Source organism: Zootermopsis nevadensis, unplaced genomic scaffold, assembly GCF_977971745.1.
Source record: "Zootermopsis nevadensis isolate Lab colony 2312 unplaced genomic scaffold, Znev_1.0 Znev_ptg000061l, whole genome shotgun sequence".
Lineage (NCBI taxonomy): Eukaryota > Metazoa > Arthropoda > Insecta > Blattodea > Termopsidae > Zootermopsis > Zootermopsis nevadensis.
Window position 1 is genome coordinate 12346739 of NW_028259192.1, and position 27919 is coordinate 12374657.

The following is a 27919-nucleotide window of genomic DNA, read 5'->3' on the forward strand; positions in this document are numbered from 1 at the left end:
CGGTCCACATCTTGTCTCTCCTTTGCACACCCATTGTTAACTGTCCATTTATCATGTTCTTGGCACACAGTATTTTGTCTGCATCCCAACATTTCAGAGGAAAGTACTGCCTCCATCATCAGGGCTGAAGTAATTATCTGGGTTGTCATACCATATATTTTGGCTGTGTGGCAGTGCTTTGGCCCTGATGATGGAGGCAGTATGTTTATCTGAAACATTGGCTCAGAATTAAAATACTACATGGTGCAACAACCAAGATCATCTTTTTACACAGTCTCTTTCCTTTTTATTTCAATTGTGTTCATTTTGACCAGTTTAGCATTGTTTGCTTCACATGGCCAAACCACTGAAGTATATTTATTTCTAAATTTTTTTTGTAATGTCATCACTTTTTACACAATTACCACTTACTCATTCGTGCATATGCAGAATGATCAAAAAATCATGCAACCCATCTCTGACACATGTGTATTTGTGAAAAAAGAAAATTAAATCAGAAAACAAAAAGAGCAAGTAATATAAGAATGAGATGTCAGGTAGTGTTCAACAATGAACAGTTATTGCACTTATAAGACAGACATCTTTTCACTTCTGCTGTTAAAAGACAACTGATGGAGTGTTGCAAGCAGGTTATCAGTGTGCTGTAACCTGCATGGGCTTTTGTATAGTTACAGTCCAACTGAATTGTATTGAAATGCAACCATCTATAAATATTTTAATTTGGTTGCATGACAGTTCCATTCTATATTACTTCATTACACTACATTATATTATTGGCAGATCCATACACCTAGATTTTGATGTTTCATTGTAGTTTATTCCTTGTTTTGTTTTTCTTCTCTAGCCCTCAACATCATCAGGCATTGATTCTTTGGAAGCTGACAGCAGTGCCAGTGTTGGTAGCATAAGGCAAAGGCTCTTGACAAATACAACCAAACCAGCACATAAACATAGGAAAACAACAAAGCGTGGGACAACCAGAAGAAGGAAGAAGAGGCGTAAGGCATCAGGAGCCAAGAAGTCCAAAAGAACCACTTCATCAACTAAAGGCACTTTAAATGAAACTTCAAAAAGGAAGCAGAAGAAAAGAAGAAAAGTTAAACGAAAGAAAAGAAAAGTTAGTAGTAACTCATTCTCTGAATATCAAGTCTGTTTATCAAGATTGTTTAAAATAGGGCATTACACTACAGTCACAATAAATTCCATAAGAAATAACGGATAAAATTTATAGTTTAGATGCGTCATGTTTGTGTTTAAAATTCAAATATATATTTATTATTCAAGTCTATACACAAACTTTTAAATTGTTGATGTTAAAATTTAAAATTAATATTAATATTCTGCGCCATTCATCGTTATCTCGATGTTACAATATTGCGCTTTATACTACTACATGTTTCAATGTCATAGTATTATCTTCAGGGTTTTTTTCTTTAAAACTACTTTATATTTATTAATGCAAGCTTTTCATTGATTGTAGATGTAGATTACTGTAGTGGGTGTTCCTTTGATCTTCATATTATTTTGCATATTATGTTGCATATTATGTTAGTTGTTCATTATTCTGTGAAATTATCAACAATATAATTAACATTTGAGTTATTAATATGTTCCTACTTTTACAAAGAATTTCATATGACAATATCCAAACTCATTTTCATATAAATAATATTAATAACTCAAATGTTAATTATATTGTTGATAATTTCACAGAATAATGAACAACTAACATAATATGCAAAATAATATGAAGATCAAAGGAACACCCACTACATTAATCTACATCTACAATCAATGAAAAGCTTGCATTAATAAATATAAAGTAGTTTTAAAGGGGGAAAAAAACTTGAAGATGATGCTATGACATTGAAACATGTAGTAGTATAAAGCGCAATATTGTAACATCGCGATAACGATGAATGGCGCAGAATATTAATATTAATTTTAAATTTTAACATCAACAATTTAAAAGTTTGTGTATAGACTTGAATAATAAATATATATTTGAACGGGTAAAATGGTTGTTGTAGGATGTGTAATGTAACATCCCATTTTTGTTGCTCTTTTTTATGGCTACAGTGTATGTTGGGTGTGATTGCTGTTGAACTTCTTTGCTTCATAAAAATACCATTACTTTGAAACATAGAGCCGACAAATTATGTTTTAGACAGTTTGCCAGTTTTTAAATGAAATATCATTTACAGCCGGTCTTATGGCAACACCACATACAGCAACAACTGGAGAATCCAGTGTGTTTAGCTTATGTTGTATGTAAATATCTATTGGTTACTGAAACCAAGTCTTATTCCTCTCGTAATTCACTTAGAATTCCGTTTTGTAAATGTTTGTGATTGTAATATTTTAGTTATGCATTATTATGCATTTCTGAGAAGTTACAGACCATTCCTTTATTCTTCAGGCCATATCTCGCAGAGCAAGAAGACCTGCTCGGATAGCAGTGCCCCACTCGGTAAAAGGACGCTTAGCCGAACATCTAGGAGTGTGTCCACCACGGAGGCCAGGCCAGACAATACCTGATGTTCGACCTCGTGTTACTTCAACTCGGATTGACTTCCAGCGAAGTCGAGCCGGCATCCCCACGTTACACTTGTTTGGTCAGAGAGACCAACTTGATTACTTTTCATCTGGGTAAAATTGCTTGCCTACTCTCATGGTTTGCCTGCATAATATGTAACATCTTTTATTCTACTTAACATTACTAAGTACCACATTTTTATTTGTAATGTTAAAAGAAATACCTTCGTTAGTTTTATATTGTGTTGTTTTCACTGACTTCTGAGCTTTGTAATGGAATGTGAACAGACTAGTGAGACTAGTGATGTCTATCTTCTGGGCTGTTGCACCCTGTAGTGTAGTAGAAGTTTACCAAAGTTTCAGAGGTCCTTGCTGCCTCCATCATCAGGGTGATACTCATGATACTGATGATAAACATCGGTAAACTTCTACCAGACTGTACGGAGCAATAACCCAGAAGGCAGCTGTCTTCGATCTCACTGCCGTGAAAACCTAAAATCCTACATTTTGAGACTAATATTATAACTTTTGTTCTTGAGGCAGTTTACTGTGCAACTAGACTAACGTGTACAAAAGTTATGAACCTGTATGTTATACGTCTGAAGTGAATTTAACTGGTGTTGCTGCTGCTACTACTACTACTACTACAACAGCAACAACACTAATAGCATTACTAATACTAATCCAACTTTTTTGGGGGTGGGAGAAGAACAAAATTACATTATATACATAGTCAAATCTTTTTCTCATCACAATTGTACTTTATTTGTTCTAACATACAGTCATATCATGAAAATCGTACATTTTACAAGTGTTTTATAACTAAAGAAGTCGTTTTCTGTTTCATTTGGTACAACTCCTTTTTAAGGTTTTTTTTTTAAAATTCAAGGTACAAAATGCTTGTTTCCCAGGCAGACCTTAAATGGGGGTTTTACTGAATTGTTTTATTTGATTATGAGATTTTCTGCTTGATTTTCTGTGTTTATTTTTCAGGTCTGACTATGAGGGTAATGGTGATATGGGTGGAGATGTGTCTTTTATGGCACACCCTCGCACATCTGCTGCCCATGCGTCAAGAAGTATCATCAGCAGGAAACACATCCTTTCTTCAGTGACCAGTTCTGTCTCATCCATCCGTTCGGCAACTGGCAACCTGCTTTCTGACACAGGTGGCAGACTGTCAGATGAACCATCATGTGACCTCGTTGGCAGTATACTGAACAGTCAAGCAGTGTGGCATTCCAAGAAGTCTGTGGTCACTATCAATCGTGATGGAAGTTTGCATATTAAAAGTGATGAAGGTGGTGGGACTCTAAGAAGGAACACAGAAAAGAGTGCTCTAAGTGATAGTGGTGTGAATAGAATTGAGGAAGGTTTAATTGTAAGAACAGATGACAAGCTCTCACAGATTAGCAGCAGTGAAGTACCAGTGAATGTGACTGAAGCTGGTTCTTCTGCTTCTGGACATGTAACCCAGGCACCGATGTATCCCGGTCGCAGTGGAAGTAGCAGTACGAGGCCACCTTCTGGTGGTGGTTTTCAACAGTTTGGAAGTAATAGGTATAGTAATAGTCCCTCTTACCATAGCTATCTGAGTGGGCGTGGTTACTCACACTTCCCTCCATCATCGAGTTTTGACTCTCGTGGATCCCGAACTGGATATGTGAATTACTTAAATAGTGGACCTCTCCCACCCTTCAGAAGTACTCCACTTAGGTTTCGCATGTCTCCGAGGTATCCTCGAAGGCCACTGATGCCCATAATTAGACCACAGTTTCACCAGCAACAGATACAGCAGATACCTCCAAGTAATGTGGAGGAGTTTCAGGCCGAGGATGGTGGTTCAGAAAGTCAGAAACATCATTCATCAAGGCCAGATGAAGAGGAAGATGAGATAGATATATACAGTGATATTGAAGTCGGGGGTGGATCTGGCAGTGGAGGTCCAGGAGGTGGAGGATCAGAACCTGATGATGGTGATAGAAGTGTGGAACTGGGTTATGAAGCTTTACCTCCTCCTCCTATACCTCCAGCAATGCTCATGGGGATGGGTGGGGATGCAATGAGTGATGAAGAACCAGGCAGTGATAGTGAACTTGTGATAGATGACAACATTGCACCTTCATCTCCTCCTGACAGTTCAGATCGATATGATCCAGAAGAAGCTACTGCTAAACCAGAAATACCAGAGTCTGAGAAGTATGATCCTGCTGAACCTTCAAATGATACTGATGAAGAGGAGGAAGCTGCTGTTAGAACTGTTAACAGTATTCCTCCCCTACCTCCTCCCCTTCCTCCTCCTCCTCCTCCTGATGCGTTTTCTGCAACGTGTAGTTCCCGTATCATTGCTCATTCCTCCTCTAATTCCAGCGCAAGCTACTTGCATTCACCAACCTATGGAGATAGTTCTGTATTGGGATCTGATGGGAAACTTTCTTCTGATAGTGTCTCACAAGCTGTACAAGATGTTTTGAAGGATCATCTCACAGAGGCCTCTTCCATTGTTCGAAGGGAATTAGGAGTTATTGCTGATGAGCGTTCAGAAAGGCATTCATCAGTAGATGAAGAAGAAGAAGGTGAAGAGTGTCCAAATTTTTCTATTTACTCAGCAACAAGCATGGACATAGCTAGAAGAACTGGAGATGATGATGATGATGACGACGACATTCCTATTCCCAAGGTTAGTACAAATTTTGAAATGGCAGAGGATACAAAAATTGACAGTGATATTGAGAAAGAAAATAAGAGTAGTCCAGGAGATGATAAAGATGAAAATAGTAATCTTAGCATTGGTGAAGAATTGATAAGCCATCGAGGAAAATGTGAAAGTTTTGACCTTGAAGGGAAAAAATCCAAATCTAATGCAAAACCTAAAGATGGTGAACTCTCTAACAAACGACCTGAAATCACTGTTGTGGGTGGAGAAGGACATAAGAATTGTGTAGTACGAAAAATGGCTGATGAGATCCGTGAACCAGAAGCCTCAGAAGAGCTTAAAAAATTAAGTTTAGTCGAAGAGATATTTGGATCAGATGATAACGACAGTCTTATCGGGGGAGTAACATCAGCAGTTACAGTGAACATTGCTCCTCAGGCCACTGTAACTCCACTGGGATTGGAAGGACTTGATACAGAGACCATATCAGAAACAGAAGAAGCCATAAACTTTGAAGATGACCTCAGTCAAGATGATGGATTCTTAACTGCAGAAGAAGATGGTGAAATTCCTTCTGTCAAAAGGAAAAAGAAGAAGAAAAACCGTAAACCTTCTCTTGGAGGCAGTGCGGGTGAAGAAGCTTCATCAGCCAAGGATCAGACTCTACAGGATATAATTGATTATGAAGAAGGTGAGATTGTTGATGACAGGCCAAAACAACATGAATCATTAAAGAAAGATAAAAAGATTTCAGAAAAGAAAGAAAAGCTGAAGTATGAGGACATACAAAGGATAGATGAGAATTTTGATGTTACAGCTAAATCCAAAATAGTGACTTCAGAAGAAGAGAAGAAAAAGAAAAAGAAGAAATCTAGTGGTGACAAGGCCAGAACATCAAAGGAGAAGACATTGCTAAGCATCAGTGAAAATAAAGAAAAAAACAAGGACAAATCCAATAAAGCAGATGAATCCAGTATAGCCTGGAAGAAGCTGTCAAAGAGTTCCAAAGAAAGAAATTATCGTGACCCAAAGTCAAAACCTGATGCTGATTCTTCAAAGGTAAAGGAAGTGGGTAAAAAGAAGGATACTGCAGGTAAAGATGGTGCTGGGAAGAAGGAAAAGAAAAAGAAAGAGAAGCGCAAAGACATGGAGAGGTATGATGTGCGTAAAATTGTTACTGATAAAAAGCGAAAACGCAGAGATGCTTTTGGTCGTGATTTATCTAGAGAACGATCATACACAAAGTCTCGTTCTAGGTCACGTGGAAGATCGTATGATAGGTCCCGAGGAAGGTCAAGGTCAATTTCTCGGTCCAGAGTCACTCGCTCTAAAGGTAGATCACCACTGAAATCAAGAATAAGATCACGTAGTAGGTCTAGGCTTTGTTCAAGAAGCCGATCTCGCATTAGGTCAAGAAGTCGATCGAAGACCAGGTCCAAAGTGAAGTCAAAGGAAAGATTACGGAAAAGTAGGTCTAAAGAGAAGCAACGCCCCAGGGTTAGTAGAAGTAGGAGTAGAGGAAGGAGGACTAGGTCTTGGAGTCGCAGCAGATCAAGAAACAGATCACACCTAAGATCACGAAGTAGATCCCCTGTACGATCCAGAGATAGAAGAGACCGAAGCAGAGAGCGGAGGGGCTCAGAAAGGTGTAGATATCGTGACAGAAGATCCTGGTCTCACTCATGGACTCCGTCTTGGTCACGATCCCATTCACTGTCTTGTTCCTCATATTCTCAGTCTCGTACTCCAACACCTAGACGATTTAATCGCTCCTATTCCCGTTCTTTCACACGGTCATGGTCACGAGAACAACATGAAAGAATTCCAGTTATTGAAAAAAAATCTGGAGCAATATCAAAGACAGCCAAGAAATTAACTGTGATTGTACCCAATACAAAGGACGATTCAGAAAGACATAGAAAGAAAGAAAAAAAGCGAAAGGAATCAAAGAAAAATAAAGATGCAGTTGCTCCTTTAGAAAAGCGAAAGAAAAGAAAGGAAAAATCTCCTGCTCCTTCAAAGGAAGTGTTCACTTCAGGAGACAACATTTTGGTCAGTGTTAACTTTAAATCTAATAAAACTACTGGTAGCAAAGATGTGTTAACTACTAGTGGTGCTGTTGCAGTTGCAGTCAAGGATCCTTCAAAAAGGAAGCAGATTGATGGCCCCTTTGAAATGGACAGAGAGTCAACAAAGAAACTCAGGAAAGATAAAGGTAACAAAGAGAAAGCTTCACCACATCAAAAAAATGGTGGTGCAGGTGGTGACAAAACTGTAGTTCGTTCTGGGGAGAAGAAATCCAAAAAGGGTGTACAGAAAGCTGGAAATAAAGCATCAAGAGTAGCAGCCCTTATTAACAAGAAACCTGTTGCTATTATAGATCTAGATCAGTCTCCTTTTCATGAGCAGACACCATCTCCAAGAGATCTCATAGTTTTGAGTGATAGTGAAGAGGATCATATAACCAAGGAGGGTAACAGGGAGGAATTAGCTGATTCACTGAGTAGCCGTAGAAGTATGAGACAAAACAGTTCCAGCCCAAAATCATCTTCAAAACAAGGTATTAATACTGCTCCGAGTGGTACGATAGCACGCACCCCTGAATCTCAGTCACCACCAGTGAATGCAATTGGTAGCTACCTTGTAACTAGTACAGGACCCAAAACTCCACCCGAACCACAAATCAAGTTCTCAATTGCAGCAAAACCACAGTTACGATCTATCAACAATCCATTGAGAGAGGATGAAGAGGACATGACTGAAGAGGTTGGTCTTGATGATTTGGATCAGAGGATAGAGGAGGAGCTGGATAGGGAACTTGACAGGGGATTGGGAGAGATGCTTCATAAAGGTCCAAACACACCCCCAGAACCACGTGGTCCAACCACACCATGTTCTCCACCTACTTCTCCTGATGCATATGATCCATTTGATCCTACAAAGTCAGGAACACCGTCTCCAGTGGGAGCTTGTGCCAGTATGGATGGCCCTCCCAGTCCTTCTCATACACCAACGGAGCAGTTAATACAGCACAGTGTAATAGATCAGGAATCTCCTGTAGTTAGTGATATAGAAGATCTAGCTAGTAAGTCTTTAGAAGCTAGAGTGACAACCCCAACAATAGCCTCTGCAGAAGAAGCAGCAGATCAGTCAAGTCAGTCTCCAGAAAGAGCAAAGCTGTCAGTTCGTGGTGATATGGCAAGCTCGCCTTCCATTGTTCCTGAAGCTGCATGTTTGCCACCTCCAGTTTCAAGTGATAATGAAATGTCTCAGCCCTCTGAAATGGCTGAAGGATCAGAGAAGTCAAAACAGATATCGGTGAATCTGCCTCCTTCAGGCCCATCAATTACTTCAACTGATCCTAATACTATTCAGTCACCGGAATGTAGTATTCCAGTAGTAATAACTTCACAACAAAATATACCGGGGACTCCAGTCAAACCTCAACATTTCCCCTCCACAAATGTGAAACAAGTAACTCAGCAGCAACCCATAACTTCCACACCAACACATTCTACAGCCCCTGCTCCAGTATTTCCCACTCTTACGCCAGCCAATATAGCAAGTATTCTATGTACACCACCTCCATCAACCTTACCTCTAAGTCGTATGACTTTGTTTAACCCTCCTGTCATGGCAGTTCCCCAACTGATGGTTCATCATCATCCACAGCAACAACAACAGCAACAGCAGCAGACACCACAGCATCATCTTATTGGTTCTCCCATTATTGTGCAGCAAAGGCCACTTCTCAGCATAGCAAGAACTACGCCCGAAAGGCTGGTTCCTCCATTGTCAAAACTTCCACCAGTCAGATCAACAACAGTGCAGAATGGGGAGCAGACACAAACTTCACAAAAACAACCTCAAGATACAACAACAGATGTAGTGGACATGGATCTTGAGTCACCGTATTCACCTGGGTCCAGTGAAGGAGATGATCTGTTTGATCCTCCAGCAGACATTAAATCAAGTGGCACAGGCTCATCATTTACTGCCATGAGTAATGAACGGAATCGAACATTGCCACAGCCCGCTAAAAGCTCTAATAAACTCCCACTGCCGCTTGCAGCAGTGCTTCACAAATCACCTAGTAAGCCTCCTACCACTCAAGATAAATTTGATTCTGTATTTGGTCTTTCACCTCTGCGTGCCAACAAGATGACGCCTGCCCGAGCAACCGGACGATCAGCTGCCAAGGTACTTCATGTGAAGGGTAGCAAAATAAAGCAAGGAAAACATGACAGAAGCAAAAGTGAGTACAGTTCTTTATCCTTGTGGCCATCTTTTATTTATGTAGCAATTCGTGGATCTTTTGTAAAGTCGGTGTAGGTAAACTTTATTTGGTACAATTCGTGTTCACACCAGTTTGAAACTGAGAGATGCTATGTTACCATTATTTTAGAAAACACCATTGAGAAGGTCAGGAAGGATTAGAATTGAATGGGATGAGTCAGCTTGTGGTGTATACTGACATAAATTTATTGGGTGAACATAAGTGCCATAAAAAAGCAGAAAAACTCTTACGCACTGGTATGGAGCTTGGTCTAGAAATAAAGTGTAGGATGTTATTTATAAATTATGTTTTTGTATAAGTTTTCCCTGTATTCAGATAGGAGCATTCAGGAAAGTGTATGTTACAAGTTCTTTCCAGAACTTGTTTTTTATAATTATGTAACTATTTAGTATGTTACTTTGGATGTGGATACTGAAATGGGACCAATTAAATGTAGATTTAGACATGTTCATTGTCTAAAAATTGAGATGTTTTATTTTAGGAAGCGCAGTGCTGTGGTCAGTATCAGCAAAGTTTTTAAGGCCCAATGTAATAAATTATTAGTTTTTGAATGTCTTGTCTGTTTTCAGACAGTTGTTACTTTACTACTGTATCTCATTTTAAAATCTTAGCTTATGAATCAACATTGTTTGAAATCTCCTTTTACAGGTCTTTGGTCTAATGGTGCAGATATTGTCTATGTTTTAATACTTACAGTTTACCTTTTGTAGGTTGCAAAAAAGAAATTGCAATCAAGATGGATGAGGACCAACTACAAATTTTGGATGATTTGCCAAGCTCTGCGGTAGAATTGCAGGTGAAGGACAAGGTATATCGATTCTGAGGCATGCTTATGTTCTCTTGTACATGTTTCCCTTTGGCTCATACTTTGTAGTGTTCTGTAAGAAGTAACTTGCGGTGATTTGGTTATGTTGGTTTCATTTTAGGAATTTATAAAGAATGAAATTTTTAAAATTAAAGTTATTTTAGTTATTATTTAAGTCTTGAACTGAACTGTGAAGTATTCATTGTTAATATGTTACATAGAATCTGATATTCATAATTGACTGACTGACACATACACACATGCTCATGCACGCCCATGCGCACACAGAATGGTAAGATCTTATCACTCGATAAAATAATTCATAATCATCATGTTAATAATTGTTGACAGTGTGAGCTTGAGGTTAGTATTGAAACCTACCATGCCAGAATTAGCACTAGTGGTAGGAAGGAATTTATGAGGCAGTGGTGATGGGAAGCCAAATTTGGCTTCTGGGGCTAGCGATAATGATGTTGGTGACTGGGGAAGCGAGTTGAATCTGGGTCCACCAGTGGGTCAGGGGAAGATAGTTTATATTTCAGCGTATTTGAGGAATCAGTAGAAGGATAATAAAAGGACTACAATTTTTTTGACTCTTACAGTCTAGAAAATAAGGTTATTAAAGATGTGACCTTGGCCCAAAATTTGAGATATTGATGGTGACATTGAAAGAATGAGGAGTGGCAAAACAAGATAAACTCAGATAAAGTAACATATTGATATTTGAATTGGAAGAGAGGAAGGACAAGGGATGATTTGTAGGATTTCAGATTCTCAATAATGATTACAAAGTGGTTGTTTTCTGGTTTGTAGCGCCGTGTATTCTGGTGGAAGTTTACCAACATTTCAGAGGTAGTTGCTGCCTCCATCATCACAGCAGTGATGATGGAAGCAGGTAGTGCCTCTGAATCACTGATAAACTTCTACCAGACTACACAGCACTACAACCCAGAAGGCAGCCATTTTCATAATCATTGCTGTGAGAACCTCAAATCCAACTTGATCATAAATTGTATAATTAGGTATACATTTTTCATTTTATCGTTACTTTCAGTTCCTGAAAAAACTGAATCGACAAGAAAGGGTAGTGGAGGAGGTGAAATTGTCACTAAAACCGCACTACACAAAGAAGCACATTACAAAGGAAGAGTACAAAGATATTCTTCGACGTTCGGTTCCTAAGGTAAGCTGAAGTAATGTTTTTCGCATTGTATAGGGTGAGTACAAAGTAACTCTGCAACTGTCGAGGCATATTAAATGTTAACGTCATTGTATGTGCTGTACTCAGATTATCTAATTAATATTACACGGGTTTTTAAATCAGATGGCACCTCTGTAATGTTTATCATGCCTGTTATAAAATGGCAACATTGCATGTCAATTCTGTAAGTGGAATGCATTTGACTTAATGAAAGTGTCATGTTCTCATTACAAGGCAGTGTGCTACCAGAATATTTGAGCATCTTGCAGTGATGGTTTGTTCAGTATTCACTGGAAGATGTTGGGGATTTGTCCTGAAAATCTGCTCTATGTGGGAAAGCTAAAAGAAGGACGCACATCATATGAGAAAGAGCTGTATCAATGAAGATTGCAAAGCTGTCAGTCTTGGGAAACATTGCCCATTTTGATGCATTGCATATCAGGAAATGGTTGCATATGATGCTTTAGTTTATTATGCTTTCATTTCTACAATTGTCATTGATTAGATGTGGATCACATTATTGAATCCAGAGACCAAGTGCCATACTACCCAATGAAAGCATTCTCATTTTCCACCACCAAAGAAATCTCATGTTGATGCATATGCAGGAAAAATTATGATCATAATTTTTTGAGATGTTGATTGCATCACCCTCGCACAGTTCATTCCCCTAAGGGAATTACCGTTGCAGGAATCAGCTGCCTAGTGGAAACGGAAAAATTAATTATGGCTTTGCATCATGAATGCCTGTATTTTTACAACAATAATTTTCACCATGACTGCTGCCATGATGCAAGACATTGAAGGCAGACAATGGGATGTTCAAGATGGTAATGGATGAGAGAATAAAAATAATTGAAGGACTTGTGTATTACCAAAAATTATGGTATACGCAAAGGACATCGATGATTGATTTTTTAACTCCTCAGTATCAAATACAATTAAAATCAATTTCCATTTTTGAGTTCTTGCATATGAACAGACAGACATGGTAAAGCTAATAGGTGTATTGTGAATGCACCTAAATTCAATACAGTAGATTCAGTTTCTGCAACTGTAAACTTGCCTCAAGTCATGGTTCTGTAATTACATTAAATTTGAATGTAATGACATTAAATATTTTTTGTCTTGAAAGTTGTAAAGTTTATCTCTGCTCAGCGTGTGTATGTAAAGTTTTTGTAGGTTTTTGGTTACTACCTTTTAGCTCAGGTTGCTGAAAATATGTGTGTATATTTTCCTCCAGATATGCCACAATAAATCTGGCGAAATCAATCCAATCAAGATCAGTTCTCTTGTTGAAGCTTACGTCAAGAAATACAGATATGCAAAAAAGAAAAATGCCATAGCAGGGAAGGGAAAAGTGTAAGTACAGTGCTTGAACTTAATCTAGATGAGTTACAAATGTAACTTTTTTTTATCCATGCCAAAAAGTGTAAATCAACTTCCATGTTTATTGAAATGTTTATGGGTAATCAGCCTTGCCAGGTGGTCATGAAACGCTGACATTTTGAGAATTGTCTTGGTTCTCATCATTAGGGATCTGATATATCTGTGAAGAGTTAACTGTTTGTCTCTGTTAAAGATGTTGGGTTGTAGCTGGATCCCATAGAGTGAATGAAACACATGATATTGGTGATAATGCAGGTAGAGTGTACTGCATACTACATATACTGTTTACAATATATGTGTCTGTAAATTACATATTTTTGAGTTGTCATTAAATCAAAGTACATGCTAAAATTACAGCCCGTAAATGGTTGTGGGAAATTTACATTTGGAAAGTGAATCAGTTCTCTCCCTCCTACCAACTATTAACTAACAACTTCCACGCAGTCGAGATGTACCTGAGAAGTTGGTAATCGCTTGGCTAGTAAGTAAATTCCATTGCTTTTACTTAATCTGAAGGTCCATTACTACGTTCACAAATGCTCACTACCAGTTCTTGTCATCTTCTGATAATTCCTCCTATTCATGATTAGGTCTTGTGAATGATCTCTTGTCTTTAGATTTTTCATCCACAATTTTTTTACAAGCTTTCCCCAAGCTCTTTATTTACTTGTGAATGCAGTTTTGATTTATTACTGTCATTTACAGATAATTGTAGTTTGTGGATGCGGGTTGCTACAGAACTTTTACCCAAATTTGGATACTTGTGATATCACTCCTGCTGTATGAGGCCATGCATAACTCACTGTGTCAAGAGATCTGGCTGCCTGTGTATTAGCTCTTCAAACCTTGTGGTCGACAAACGGGTGCCACTCCATTCAACTTAATCACTGCAGTCCTTTCCCATCCAGCAAGGTCACCAGAATTTTGTCACCTCCTGTCAACCACACGCTCTTCTACCATTGGATAACAGCCACTCCACCAATCAGCACCGTTGAATTTATTATGCTACATACTGCCTGCCCTATATAAGGCCTTCAGAACTGGCTCCACCCCATACCCACCTTAAAAATGGCAACTACAGTTGTGACGAAATGTTGGTTAACACAGACAGTTGACACAGCTTTTGTTGAAAAGCCGAAGTCGTACATCGTAGTCTGTAAGGAGGGTAGGGTACATAAGCAAGCCCTTGTTAACATAATAATGAACCTTTGGGGAATTTTGTGATCAGTTGAGTATCAGATTTTTAAAAATGACTTTGTTGGCTAAATTATGAAACTTAGGTTGCCAGAAATAGAGTCTTGGAAAGTAACTTTTAACCAGTTGGTTGCCTTTCAAAAACCCGTATTTCAAGAATAAACATATTTTTATCACTGAAAAAATTGTTTTGTGGACAGTCTCAATTGTTATCACCCGCCTGGGGTCTCTAACCTTATGCATGTCTAATTGCCAGGGGTCTCCACTGTTTTAGACATGTGTGCATACAGTATGTCCTGGACGAAGTACGCAAACTGAAAGAGATGATAAATGGAATAATTTTGAATAACAAATATTGTATGAGTTCTTCAAGTTGCGTGGTATAGACGAGGTATGCGGGGTTTAAATTTGTCTTTCCACAGGTGTAGAACACCACTTGAATGGCTTATCACTTACGGGTTAAAGAAACTATGCAGTCCAGTGCCAAACGGATTACACGCTGGATCTTGGTGCTTACTCATTGAGACACATTTAAACCTTAACCTTTGACTCATATTTTTGTCTTTGTTCTTTCAGAAACAAAACAACAATGTGGAGCTGATCCTAGTATGGCAGATTTTGGTAAGTAGGTCTTCATCATCCTCACTCAGTTCTACTATGAAGAATTTTCTACTTCTTACCTTGCACCTGTTCAGCAATTTACAGACAGCAAGTGATTAAAAAGTCTGCAGAGATGTTACTTCACAGAATTTGTACATAAAAGAAAATAAAAATAGTACTAAATTTTCTTTGGCTGTATTAAGATACATATATCATTACATGGTCATGTGTCAGTATTTGATTTATAGTCTTTATAGGTATTACCGAAATGTACATAAAATCACAATATTAGTTAATATTAAATTCTTCATGTTTATGACTTATTCTGGGATTATTTTATACCGAGTTGACCACTTCAATGCAATGCAAGGGATGAAGTTGCCATCATGTAATTAACAAATGATTTGTGAATTTTGCTTATTGAATATTTATACATGAAACTGTGCTTTAAAAATGTTGATACTGACATTGTAATGGAAAATGAGAAAATTGACAAATGAGTCATTATCACATTTTGTCTCAACAAAAATTGTACGATTCCGTGCGGCTTGTTATTCTGTGGATAGGAAGTGTTTTCTTTTTCTTTATTTCCTCATGTCTGAAGTGCATCAGGTAGTGGTTTAGTGTCAAATTTAACACACTTTCAGTATAAATACCAGTTTAATTGTGGGTTGTAGAAATTATTGTGAAGAAACAAGTCATCGTGTCTTTGTTTTATATTTTTAACTCACAGTTAAATTAAACACTGTTAGAGAGCAAGAATCGTGTTGACCTGCGGAGATTTTGAAGAGAGACATAATCTTACATTAAGAATGCAGCAGGACTGTATATTATAACGAATTGTGAATTTGTGTGATGGTTACTGTTCTTTTATTTTCCAACACATACTTGTCCCGTTGGAAGTACAGACTTTTGCAAAATACCAGTCATTTTGGAATGGGGGAAATGTAGATATTTACTGAAGACATTGTGTTAAGTGTATGTAATTTCATTAAAAGAAGGTTTAGTGAACGTATCCTAAAGTTATTCTTAAATAATTCTTGCCATCCTTGTGACACCAAAGATCCACAAATCACTAACTTTTATAATTTTGTTGCACTTGTTTGTTTCTTAGTCACTAAACTGCATCAGATTGTGCTGCCATTACACTAGAAAATGTACAATATTTGCTCATATATTGTATTTTGTCTTGCAAGGAATTTATCTCGGTCATGAAACCCAAGAATTGGAAGGGGATCTCAGTGTAATACACTCCCAAGCTGAACTGTGTGTGTGGTAGGATTTATTATCTTTTAAAACTGCTCTACAGATTAATATTATTGCACAATGACTAATTCCTCTCCACCATTCATTAATTGATTTCAGAAACATTAAATTTTATGTACACAGAGTAATTCTTATTTATGTGTTTCACGAATTGTGTTTTACTCTTGAAAGGAAGCCAAAAGGTTCCTGTGTACATATAGTTTCATCAGTTTTTGTTAGTGAGAATGGAATTTGTTAGGAAATCAACTGAGGCAGAAGCGCATTTATGTATTAGATTCCAACATAATGGTGTCATAATGTTCAGAAAAGTTGCCCCTTGTATATAATACCAAAGCTCATCCCACAGGTTGCATTTTTTTTTTGTTAACTCTGTCTATCATATGACCCCAAAGGTTAATGTCAGGAGGTGTGAGATTGGGCAACTGAGGTGGCCACAAACCCAGTTCGTTTCATCCTGTACCTCAATCTGGGTAAGGGACAAACAAAAACTTTGCGTGCATTTTACGTATATTTTTTATTACATTCCATCACCAAAACACAGTTGTATGCAGCAATTTAAGTGCATTTTAAAACGTGACTTTGAGTGTTAAATAATTGATAAGCAAATTAACTTCAATATAATAAACACACATTTTAATGACATTCATGTATAGCCTCGATTACACAATCCTCGATTGGGCCACATATTGTTATGAATTTTAATAAAACATATGATAGAAATAAAATATATCCACATCAAGCCTGTGTTCAAAGAGACAATTTCAGGGTTGTTCCAGAATCCATGCCCAAGTTCCTCGCCAGACTTCCTCACAGATTCTCTGTGGATATTGCGAAGCCCATCCTTTTATTTCCCGAATCAAATTTTGGGAGATAATGGTCAATGAAGAAATCTCCTATGTGATATACATTTGTTTCGTTGCAAGGAGAGAATCCGGAGTAACACACATCACCCTGTAACATAATACACTTAGTTAAGATACTAGTAAAACTATCTTGTCTGTTAGTTTATTCTTTTAGACGTGTTGCAGTAAGGAGACTACCCAGTTTGCAACTTAAGTAATGGACACACTGAACAACCATGAAGGAAAGTACAATATAATTCGTTTTGAAAAAAATAACCACAGTTGATAAACATGCTTTGTTTCTCCACGTACGTTTTTCAAGAATTCACAAGTTTAATGAATGTATAAGAATAAATTATTTTTTTGTTTGGCCTTAATAAGTTATTGCACCGCTTCTTTCCATGGCTGCTTTTCATCTAACATGTTTTATTATGGCTGGTTGTTCTGTTGTCTCGGACACTCGTGGAACTTTTTTAACCTGAATGCACGTCAACAACACCCATCCACCCTCTTTTGTATTTCTCATCATTTATACACATTTTTCCGAATTATGTAGACCAAGTTATCGGCACACTCAACAGTCTTAATTCTTCAGAAAATTTTGCTAGTTGTCTGAGAAAATTAGTTTTTTTTATTAATTTGTAGTTTATTTAACGATGCTGCCAGTAGCTCAGACTATAATATGTGTATAGTGTCAAATAATAGGCTGCGTGAAGAAAACTAATGAGTTAAAAATGTGGAAGGAAACAGCCTTGGTTTGATTTGTTACTGTCAGCATTTACCTAAAGGGACTGTGGAGAAGCACAAAAAATATGTAAAGAAAACCGGTCTCCGGGCCGAGATTTGATCCTGGAACTTACAGGAATAATGCCTTTAAAAAGTCCACGATCACTTCCTTCCATATCCCTTTCAATTAATTATTAATAATTCTACGCTATATAGTCTGAGCTACTGACAGCGTCGTTAAATAAAACACAAAGAATGGCCTTTTTTTGAAATTTCACACTAAATTAGTAGACTGTTAACATAAATCTTCCTATGTTGACATAGGCTTGTTAAGTCTGTAAATTGCTGGTTATAGGAAATTATGTGTACTTTAAAGACGGCCCAAATTCCAAATCTGGATGAAATATAGAAAATTAATAGAAAAACAAGGTAGTGTCCTGTTCAATTTAAGTTCCACGTTGTTCACTTGACCATCCCAATGACGTGCCAAGAGGAACAAGCGCAGGGACGTTAGAACTGATTCTGTTTACAGGATGGGTGGGAAGTAAGTAAGGCATTGAGAAATGGTTATAACCTCTATATTTCCAATGTATAGCGAAATGCATCAAGCAGATACAGCGTGTTCATGGGTGTACCAAATGAAACAAACGCAAATTAACTTGGCTTTAAAGTTCTACACTGTTTTTGAAGTTGTTCATTAAGCCTGTTTCGCATTTTTGTATTAAGGTTGCCGTGATTGAACCGGCGTAACGGTTGGACCACGGCAAATTTTATGTTATGTTGACAGCGCATGCGCGTTCAGGGTAGCGGAAGGGACTGCGAGTAAAGCACCATCTTGTTCCGTTTCAGTGTGGCACGTAAGAGGCCGATACGTTAGGCTACAAGATTTTTTGACATATTTGTTCTTATTTTTGGCGTACTGCTTTGCATTTATTTGTCATCACACTAAGTAAGTAGCCCTTTTTTGTTATGTAAAAGCGTTTTCTCTGCTAAAAATTTACTGTAGTGGTTTTCTTTGTTCTTAATTTACATGAAACTTAAGCGCTACAATACAACAAACATGACGTAAGTGTTGTCGATGGACCGCCGTCAAGGTTATTGAATGACCCGACGTTTTGTGTAGCTTACTGATGGAATCTTGCATTCTGTTCCTGAATGCCAGAGTTGCATATATTTGTCTGTAGGTTTTAAAACGGTTTCTCCTGCAATATTTATTACAGTGTTCTATAATATGTAATAAGTAGGGAGTTTGAAATAAATCTATTATAATCATGTCCCCCTTTTAAGGATTTAATTTTAAACTTGTGTTAGGCCTATAGGTTGTTAATAAGTACGGAAGTTTGAATTTTGAAGAATTCTTGAAGCACTTCGAAATGGTGATGGTGGTTTAGAAGAAGCCTAGAAAAGTAATATCGAGAAAGGGAATATCAAAAGTCTGTTCGATATCAAGCGGGTAGAGAGGACTGAATATTACAGGTGTCTGCTGTGACAGGTCTGGTATCTATGTAGGCGGGGCATTCCACTTAACAGACCAGTCACATCAACAAATAATTGTTCGTAAAGTGGTTGACACATTTTGTTGAAACTGCGAAACCTAATGACGGTCGAACGATTCTTCGCACACCAAAAACCCCCAAGCTGTGCAACTCGCACGAGGCAGTGGCATAATATTGCCGTCCATGCCAAGTCACACCACACGTAGGCACCAACGACTGGACGTGGCTTCGTCGGGGCTATTGAACTCCTACTACATCGTAGAAACAGGAGTGGTTACAGGCGAACCCGGGGCGATATAGTATCACTCGGGCCAAGTGGCAACGCTTTTCGGTTATGAGTACGGAAAAGCAGCTACTGTGGCAACATTGATTATTACAGTATGCGTAAAGCAGTTCTAAAGAACTAAGACAGTCGTCACTTACATTTTGTTGGACGTGGTATTCTGCACTGATGTTGAAATTTTTTTCGCCGATCCCAAAGATTACGTCTGGCACTAGACCAAGCTGACTGCAGTCAAACTGAAAGGGGAGAAATACCTTGTAATGTGACAACACATTCGTATTCAGATCCTGCATGAAACGTTCACTCTTCAAGCAGTTTTTTGATGCACTTGCCATTCTTATGCATTTTAGGATTTCGAAGGATCACAACAGAAAGGTACATTGTAGGTGCGTTTTGATAACCACTTATTGTGTTTCATTATGTTAGTTTGTATGCAAGCTACCTGACGATGTAGGTAAAATGGGTACTGTGGACTCATACTGATACGATGACATGAAGTTAGAGATAAAATTTAAGCCCCTGTTGGAAAGGGATAAACTAATTTTTAAGAACTGATGTGGAAAAGTAAAACGAAGTAATTAGTCACAAGTGTTGTAACTGGAACATAGGATCGAACCGCAGTTATATGCCTGTACTGAAAAATCCGACCTTTCAAAATTTTTGATTAAACCATTTCCGAAACAGTTATTATTACTTATTCTAGAGGTATCTGTATATAACGTCACAAACTTACACTATATTTATTACTTACCTGGCATATGTTTATGTCGCTTATGACCGTGTTTGTACATCCCAGTGCTTCGTTTATCTTGTTAATTTCTAAAGTTGGTCCAACGACGACGTTCTTGCTTGAGTCGATGAAAGCTATTGCGTCGGTTATGACGTCATCATTCCCGACTCTTAGGCTGTATAACAGACGACGTATGCAAGGAATTAGCTAATGAATTCGTTCTTCGCCCGGGTTCATCTTAAATCAAACTGTTCTACTGTAGTGATGTTAACTACAAGGAAGGATGTGATTGGATCGCACGTTCTTCATAAATTTTTCCTTAATACAACTCTCGTTGGGGGGGGAAGATACTCAAACCGCTAGTCGAATGAGGCTCGCCGATGTTCTGTAAGGCCCGTTTGTACTTATGCAAGAAAAATAGTTAGAACCTAAATGTTATAATTATTTCAAGTGAATAATTAACAAAATAAGAAATGACACACAAATATGGTTAATATTCTCCTTCTCACCCACCCCTAGGTCCCAAGTGGATTTTGCTATTAATGTTTTGTATGCATTTTGCATGTCGTCCATGCATGCTACACACACTTCTTATCTTACCTACATGATTTTATTACACTAATGTTTGGTGAAGAGTACAGATTTTGAAGTTTCTTATTGTGCACTTCTCCATCCTCATGTTACGTTCTGTCAGGTGTAAATAATTTGCTCAGCACTCTTTTATCAGACACCCTCAACATACATATTCTGAATTGAATGGTAGCAAGCATTCTCCGAATTTAACTGCTTTAAATTTATTCGTCCTTGTAGTTTTGATATGTCGTCAACGTCCAGATATATTTGAACTTTGTCAGTTTTCGAAGAATCCATTAGCTATCTGTATAGCATAGGCCTAATTTTGTCCTTCATTGTCTTGATGAGACAATAACATATATTTAATTAACTCTGCCTTTATTACTAGACCAGTGTCATTAATATTTTAGTGTTTTTTTTTCTTTTCTGTATATAATCTGTATTAATTATCTCATCTTCGTGTTTCATTGCGCATCGAAATGTCACGTGACACATACAATTACTTTATTTTCGTTTTTCTCGCCATGAGTGGAACCTGATCAATGAGCTGATTGTTTATTTAATTAATAGTAAAAACATCATACTTACTACGCGTAAGTACGTGCGTACTTTAAACTTACAAGTCTAATTTGAAGTTCCATGTTGAGTCATCAACGAGGGGCACGCAAGTGAATTCTCCTGTATAATAACTTTCGATTACTCCTCCGAACGTGATTACTCCATAGTGGTCTCCGTTAGGAAGCCTGCAATCAGCCACACAGCGTCCGTTTTAGATTTTGTGTTACAAAAAATTTATGTAATGTGATGTTTATGCTTGTGTATGGGTGTGCGTGCACGTGTGTACATTGTCAGTCTTATAGGAAAGAATGAGGCTGCACGTGTATGTAAAAGGTAGTTACCGGCTATGCCTCAGACCTCTCTGATCTTGGTTTTTGACTGTATTTTTTTTTACCATTTTTGCTCCTATGCGGAGCATAGTGGCCTCCCTTTGGAGATTCCCTTGATCTATTTAGGCATTTGGTAGGACTCCTTGGACGAGTGTTGAGCCCGTCGCAGGGCCTCTGCCCATACACAGGACAGCACAACGCAGAAAGACGCGGACAAACATCCATGCCTTGAGTGGGATTCGAACCGACGGTCCCATTGTCCAAGTGCACGAGTCCCACGCCTCAGACCGCGCGGCGACTGTGACCAGCTTGTGCGTGAAATGTAAAGCTTGAAAAGGGCGTGATGTCGATAAATGTGGATAACCATAATAAACACGCAGAGACTTAAAAATTGTATGCTGTGTTTTGCCGTATGAAGTTCATCAGTTTACTCGTTTCCAGTACGACGTCTGGGCCGAAGACGTTGATAACAGTTTCGACACTCACCTGGCATGATGAATCGTGAAGACACATTCAATTTCGTGTAGATTGACGAATGTCTCGAACACTGTGGGCTGATTGAATGCAGCTTTTCCTGACCCAGGGCGGCCCAACCCCGCAACTCCGTCAGCCCCCAGGATGCAAATTTCTATTGAGATGTCTGTTGCCAGTACAAACCCTTGCTCCGGCGCATACAGTGAACTGATCTGAGACAAACATTACAAGCAGAATACTTAAGAGCTGCTGAAAAATTGACTGTAGTTACGGGTATCTTTCGTATTGATTTACGTCGCTGTGTTACTTTAATATTCTAATATTTCAAGGGTTAAAATTATATTCGAATTCATTGCAATTTTAGTATTTATTTTCGTGTTTCCAAGGTCACATTATGATCGGAAAAAATTAAACGATACTGAGTTCATGTATTTTAATTGACCGCCACTAAAAATAAATGCTACTAGAAAAAATGCACAAAATGGACGTCTTCTGGATTGTAGCGCTGTGTGATCTGGTAGTTTACCAACGTTTCAGAGGTCCTTGGTGCCTCCATCATCAAGCCGATCGCCCTGATGTTGGAGACTACACGGTGCTACAATCCAGAAGACAGCCATCTTCGTATTCACCGCCGTGAGAACCTCAAAACCTACTAAAACGCACAATACGAGGTGCGATCGGAAAGTTTCAAGACTGCGCGTATAAAAACCCGTACACTTATCTCAGGTATTAAATTCATCCATCACCCTCGAAGTAGTTCCCCTGGGAGTGAACACAACGATCCCAGCGCCGCTGCCAAGGCTGGAAGCATCCCTGGAAATCTTTCTTTGTCAGCCTGTCAAGCACCATCTGCGATTCTGCCTGAATCTCTTGCCAAAGACTCGCCAAAACGGCTACGGAAACCTATGAAATGCTAAAGCAAGCATTTGGGGAGTCCGCAATGGGTCGTGCACAAACTTTTATGTGGCATTCACGTTTTAAAAATGGCCGAACCTCTGTCGATGATGACGAGCGTTCTGGACGACCATATTCGAGCACAACGCCCGAAAATGTTACGAAGATTCGGCAGGCCATTCACGAAGATCGACGTCGTACCATCAACGACTTGTGCGACATTGTTGGGATAGGCTATGCGACCTGTCAGCTGATTCTAAAGGAAGAACTCCACATGCGACGCATCATGACAACGCGCCAGCGCACACCTCCCTCAAATTTCGGCAGTTTTTGGCCTCAAACACCATGGCCGTCATCCCGCACCCTCCTTATTCGCCGTGTGACTTCTTCCTCTTCCCATAGATAAAAATTCAGCTAAAGGGAAGGAGATTTGAGACGATAGAAGAGATTCAGGCAGAATCGCAGATGGTGCTTGACAGGCTGACAAAGAAAGATTTCCAGGGATGCTTCCAGCCTTGGCAGCGGCGCTGGGATCGTTGTGTTCACTCCCAGGGGAACTACTTCGAGGGTGATGGATGAATTTAATACCTGAGATAAGTGTACGGGTTTTTATAGGCGCAGTCTGGAAAATTTCCGATCGCACCTCGTACACTTTACTGACGTCAGATCTTCAAAATATCACTTACATTTAGGCAGTCGGAGGCTTGTGTCCCTTTGGCGCAGCCTGTGTCGAGTATAGGCACACTGACCACTTCATTCGATGGTCCGCATTTGGTATTGGATGTTTTCTGGTACTTGGCTGTGCCCGGACATTCTGCAGTCAAAATGATTTTTACATTTATCTTACAATGATCCGTATTTCAAAGCATTTTTGAACTTATAACACATCCATTGATTAGAACTAAACTGTAGACTCTGTAGACTGATCAAACGAGGTAGGGTTATACACGTGGCTGTAAAAGTTGTAATTCTGCGTTTACTCGTTGGTGTCTGCGTACATTTCCACACGTCTTTGCAACCCAAAGACAAGCATCGACATCTTCACCGATTCTTCTCAGATTTCATGTTAATTAACGGGTCCACTATAACATAATTTGGAAAGATGCATTTTATGTTAGATTCTCTCGTACTTATCAAGATAATGATTGAAATTAAGTTAGTTTAGTAATAATTATCGTCATAAATCATTAGTCCCAGCCTGAAATATTTGAGCAGTCTGCATATTGTAATTGTGAACCGGGTTAGCCAAATTAGGATAGTGACTGTCTGCGGCCTTAGCGACTGGGGTTCGAATTCTGGCAAGAGCAGGGACTTCTGTTGTAGTCCATACCGCCACCTAGCACCCCACAACTATCTGTTCATTGGGATCCGATGTCCCTATCTCCGGAGTACTTCTACCCGTGCTTGAAGCAGGCCCCTTATGAGGCTGAGAACGCGGAAAGCCGTAGCTATGCCACCCACATGTATCCATGTCGTGGTGCTTAAGTACAGGAATAACTTTAACTTTTTCATGGTTTGTTACTAGTTGAGGATCTTTGTCTTACTGTTGGAAGAAGATTAAATTTGACTTACGGCATGCTGGACTAAGGCAGGACTCACAAGGAAGAACCAGGTTGTAAGATGAGGTGTCGAACACGACTTCGAAAGTTTGCTGGCCAACCGCTATCTCGCCGACGTACTGAGTCTATGTAAGGATCGAACATATATTAATTACAAGTACACAGGTTGGTATAACATATAAGTGAGGTTAAGTGCAATACATGCAACAGGAGACGGGTCGATAAGGAATGTTTACAAAACAAAGTACATTACAAAAAATAGAACTGGCGGATTGCAGACAACAACCTTGCGGAATAGGTGTCAGATCTACCTACTTTTCAGGGTTCTAAGCATGAAAGCGTTTCTACCAACAGCGAGATCAAACCGTCATTTAGCGTACACATTGGTAAGAATGATATTGCTTTTAGTTTTAACAAACAGTCCAAAATAACAGGCTATGACTGGTTATACTTGTAATCGTCTTCGTTTCTGCATTGCGACTACGCGCCCTGCTGCGTTAGTAATAGAAAATTTTACGGAATTCGGGTCTTGTTTCTCGCCTACATCAGGGCACCGACTGAATGTTTCGGCGCAAAGTTGGCGGAGAACCCGTTCGTTTAGTAAGTTGGAAGGTAGGCGACGAAAACCAAACGCTGAAAGACTAAGTTAACTTACACCTTAATCTGTGGCTGTGAAAGCATAAGGAATCCTCTTGTGCTGTTCTTAAGTTACGGACATTGTTAGTTGCAGTCAACTTACGTTTATATATTCGTTTACGATTCTCTTCCTCTTCAGAGGAACCCTGCAACAATACAATCACACTGGTTTAAGATTCGTAAGTTATGAAATGATCTCATAGTGTATCAGTTCTGGCGCAGTTGCTAATAAGTTTCATGTCGAGAATGCTGAAGAAGCATTGAAAGGCTGTTTGGTTTCGTTAAAACATTCCTTTGACCTTCGCGAAGGCGTCACTGACGTCAAAGTTATCTAGGTCAGTGACGTTTGAGTCGGCGCTGGGTCTGTCTGGGCGATGTCGTCAAAGCTGATTCCAGACTTTGGTTACGCCGGCGGAGAGTGTGGTTGGGGAATACCCTCGCTCCGCTGGGAGAAATGCGTGTTCGTTTTCATGTAAAACGGTCCTTATTTTTGTCGATTATAACGAAAATCGGAATGTGTCTATATATTTGAGTAAAACTCCACAATATAATTTTTTTTAAAATTCATTTCAACCACTTTCGAGTTATTATATGTAACAGATCAGTTCTTGGTCCTCCCAGCCTCCTCTCCAATGGGTACCGGAGTTATTTTTTGGGGGGTTGGAGGGGGTTAAACCGGTCAGCTTTTGAAGCTGACCACTCACCTATTCCGAATGTAGAGGTTAAGAATTCGTGTAGCTGTAAGTCTGTCGACGTGGTGCTTAGGTAAGTACCAAGGAAAACTTTGCCTTTACCCATATATGATAAGGAATTACATTTAGCAACATGAAATATAATGCAAATACAATGTCAGTGTGTCTGCTCATGAATTTGTAAGGTGAGACTGAGTAATACTACAAATATGTCGGCTGGTTTCCGTGTTTATATTCAAGCCCGGAATCTCCCGAATTTAAAACTTGGAAAAGTTGTTAAAGACTCGTAGAATAATCATCAAAATTTAAAAGTTGTTAGATGTATGCACACGTGACCGCGTTAAGATAACTTCCCAAAACGTTACGAAAATTTAATTATATTTATACATACCTACACTTATTTTATAATAAATTAATCTGTGCCATGTCATACCGTGGAGAAAGTCTTTAAGTTATCAAGAACTTAACAATTACTTTTATTACACTACATGATATTATCAGATATTCATACTACTGTGTTATGAAATCATCACATTATGTCTGTTTCCTGTTTTGATCATATTTACCGTCTTGCTACCTCCACCTTGATTATGGAGGCAGCAAACACACCTGAAACGTCGGTAAACTTCAGAGTACACGGCGCAACATCCAATAAGGCATCCACATTTATGAATTATTTTCGTTTGTTGTTGTGCACATTTATTAAGTTTGATTGACTATAAGCGTGGGGCGTCTAGAAACAAGAATAGATGGAAAAGTATTGTTGGCTCTTGCTTACACTTGCGCGAAAATGTTCATTAATAGAACGACGTGTTCGATAATTGCGTAAGTTCGGTTTAGTTGTCTTCTTTGGAAGAAGGAAGCTTCTCAGAATATTCTATACAATTTAATTAATAAGGAAATTGAAATAAAATTGTAAATTTGTATGTATATATAAGTAGGCTATGTGTATAAAGTATCACAAATTATGACGTGAAAAGTTGGTTAAATCGGTTAGAAGGTGGAAATTATTTTCTGGAACGCACGTGATAATGTAAACAAATATTTGGTTTAAAAAAGTCTTCGACGACATGGTTAATTTTACAGTTAAGTGATTAAACCGTACAGGTTTTAGAATGAATATTATCATTTAGTAGATATGATTTCGCCATATACAAGCTAAAATTTAACGTTACAGTGATTCTTGTTCATTTTAATTGAAACGAAAACTATCAAGAGCTGTATGTTCTTTAGACTTGAGGATGACTGTCTTCTTGGTTGTTGCGCCGTGTAGTCTGCCAGAATGGCAGACTAACAGCCGTGAACACCTTAAATCCTTTCTTTTTAGACATTTTTCACAATATCGAAACTTAAGAACCTGTGCTTAATGTCGATGACTTGTTCCTCCTCAGAAGGTCGTACTGCTGGTAAAATATTGAAGGAAGACCGAGAGTAGGTATCATCCATTTGGATAAAATTCTGATTACGTCACGCTTCACACAAATCTAAAGAAAATTAAGATGTCTTTTGGGATGTTGCGCAGAGCAGTCTTACAAAACTTGACCGGCATTTCAAAGGTGTTTGCGGTCTCCATGCTTATTGACTCCATCATGAGGGTGATCATCGCCCTGATGATGGAGGCAGTAAGCACATTTGAAAACGAGTCATCCTCACACTCAACGCCTTAAGAGCTTAAGTCCCACACAGAATTGTGTGGATTTTGAAGATGTCATTGGATTCGTCTGTAATTTAGTCACTATTTAAACACACTGAAATTTTCAAGCAGGACGTTAGTAAGGTTCCGAAGGAGACGCTGTTTTCTGGAAATACTTACGTGACATTGGCAGAGACGGCGCAAAATACAGCTACTACAATGGCGGCGCGCAGTGTGAATTTCATGGCGTTGGGTGTATGGTTCAACGAAGACTCCGGCGAAGTATGCGACTGAGTGAACGAGGCTTGACCTGTGTTTAAGTACCCCGGTTTATCTCTCTACTTTCAAAGCAATTTGGAGATTATTTTCACAGGAGGAAGTTCTGGTTGTCGAAAACAAATGGTTGAAGGTGAACAGGGCAATTTGCCACCCAGTTGTTCGGCGAAGCAAATCTTTGGAAATCCCATATACACCGCGTTCCTACATGATAATGAAATTGAAACATATTTACTGTATATATGTATATTTAGTAATATGTTGTAACCGTTCAT

General features: G+C 38.7%; 3 protein-coding genes across 10 annotated transcripts in view; 2 read left to right on the plus strand and 1 right to left on the minus strand.

The window, feature by feature from the left end:
• Positions 1-15692, plus strand: part of LOC110839028 (uncharacterized) — a 39810-nt gene extending 24118 nt beyond the window's left edge. For 6 of the 8 annotated variants that reach the window (XM_087340172.1, XM_087340171.1, XM_087340169.1 and 3 more), the window contains exons 10-16: positions 845-1117; positions 2420-2649; positions 3529-9446; positions 10199-10296; positions 11348-11476; positions 12738-12856; positions 14654-15692. In XM_087340172.1, coding sequence (XP_087196298.1) covers positions 845-1117; positions 2420-2649; positions 3529-9446; positions 10199-10296; positions 11348-11476; positions 12738-12856; positions 14654-14678 — 6792 coding nt within the window. In that variant the 3' untranslated portion in view covers positions 14679-15692. Of the gene's footprint in view, positions 1-844; positions 1118-2419; positions 2650-3528; positions 9447-10184; positions 10297-11347; positions 11477-12737; positions 12857-14653 lie in introns of those variants that run through there. The other 2 variants (XM_087340175.1, XM_087340176.1) reach the window with 2 other exon arrangements.
• A 746-nt stretch (positions 15693-16438) lies between these two features.
• Positions 16439-27706, minus strand: LOC110837825 (aspartic protease Bla g 2). The gene is made up of 9 exons (XM_022080374.2): positions 27549-27706; positions 25147-25189; positions 24421-24532; positions 23535-23662; positions 21967-22166; positions 21214-21336; positions 20042-20195; positions 19431-19526; positions 16439-16894 (listed from the first exon to the last, which is right to left on the minus strand). Exons 1-9 carry the CDS (start codon positions 27611-27613, stop codon positions 16751-16753), a joined length of 1065 nt encoding a protein of 354 aa, XP_021936066.1. The 5' UTR covers positions 27614-27706; the 3' UTR covers positions 16439-16750.
• Positions 18184-27919, plus strand: part of EMC6 (ER membrane protein complex subunit 6) — a 175490-nt gene continuing 165754 nt past the window's right edge. Inside the window, exon 1 of the mRNA XM_087340216.1 lies at positions 18184-18460. The gene's annotated coding sequence lies outside the window, so the exon portion shown is untranslated. The remainder of the gene's footprint in view (positions 18461-27919) is intronic.

What these genes read in the sequence shown, in the direction of transcription:
- LOC110837825 (XM_022080374.2), bottom strand. Translation starts at nt 27,613, where the DNA reads ATGAAATTCACACTGCGCGCCGCCATTGTAGTAGCTGTATTTTGCGCC. An exon ending in TTCACGATTCATCATGCCAG is followed by an intron (nt 21,337 to 21,966) that starts GTGAGTGTCGAA and finishes GGCTGATTGCAG; the next exon opens with GCTTCCTAACGGAGACCACT. An exon ending in TGGAACTTCAAATTAGACTT is followed by an intron (nt 20,196 to 21,213) that starts GTAAGTTTAAAG and finishes TCTGTTATACAG; the next exon opens with CCTAAGAGTCGGGAATGATG.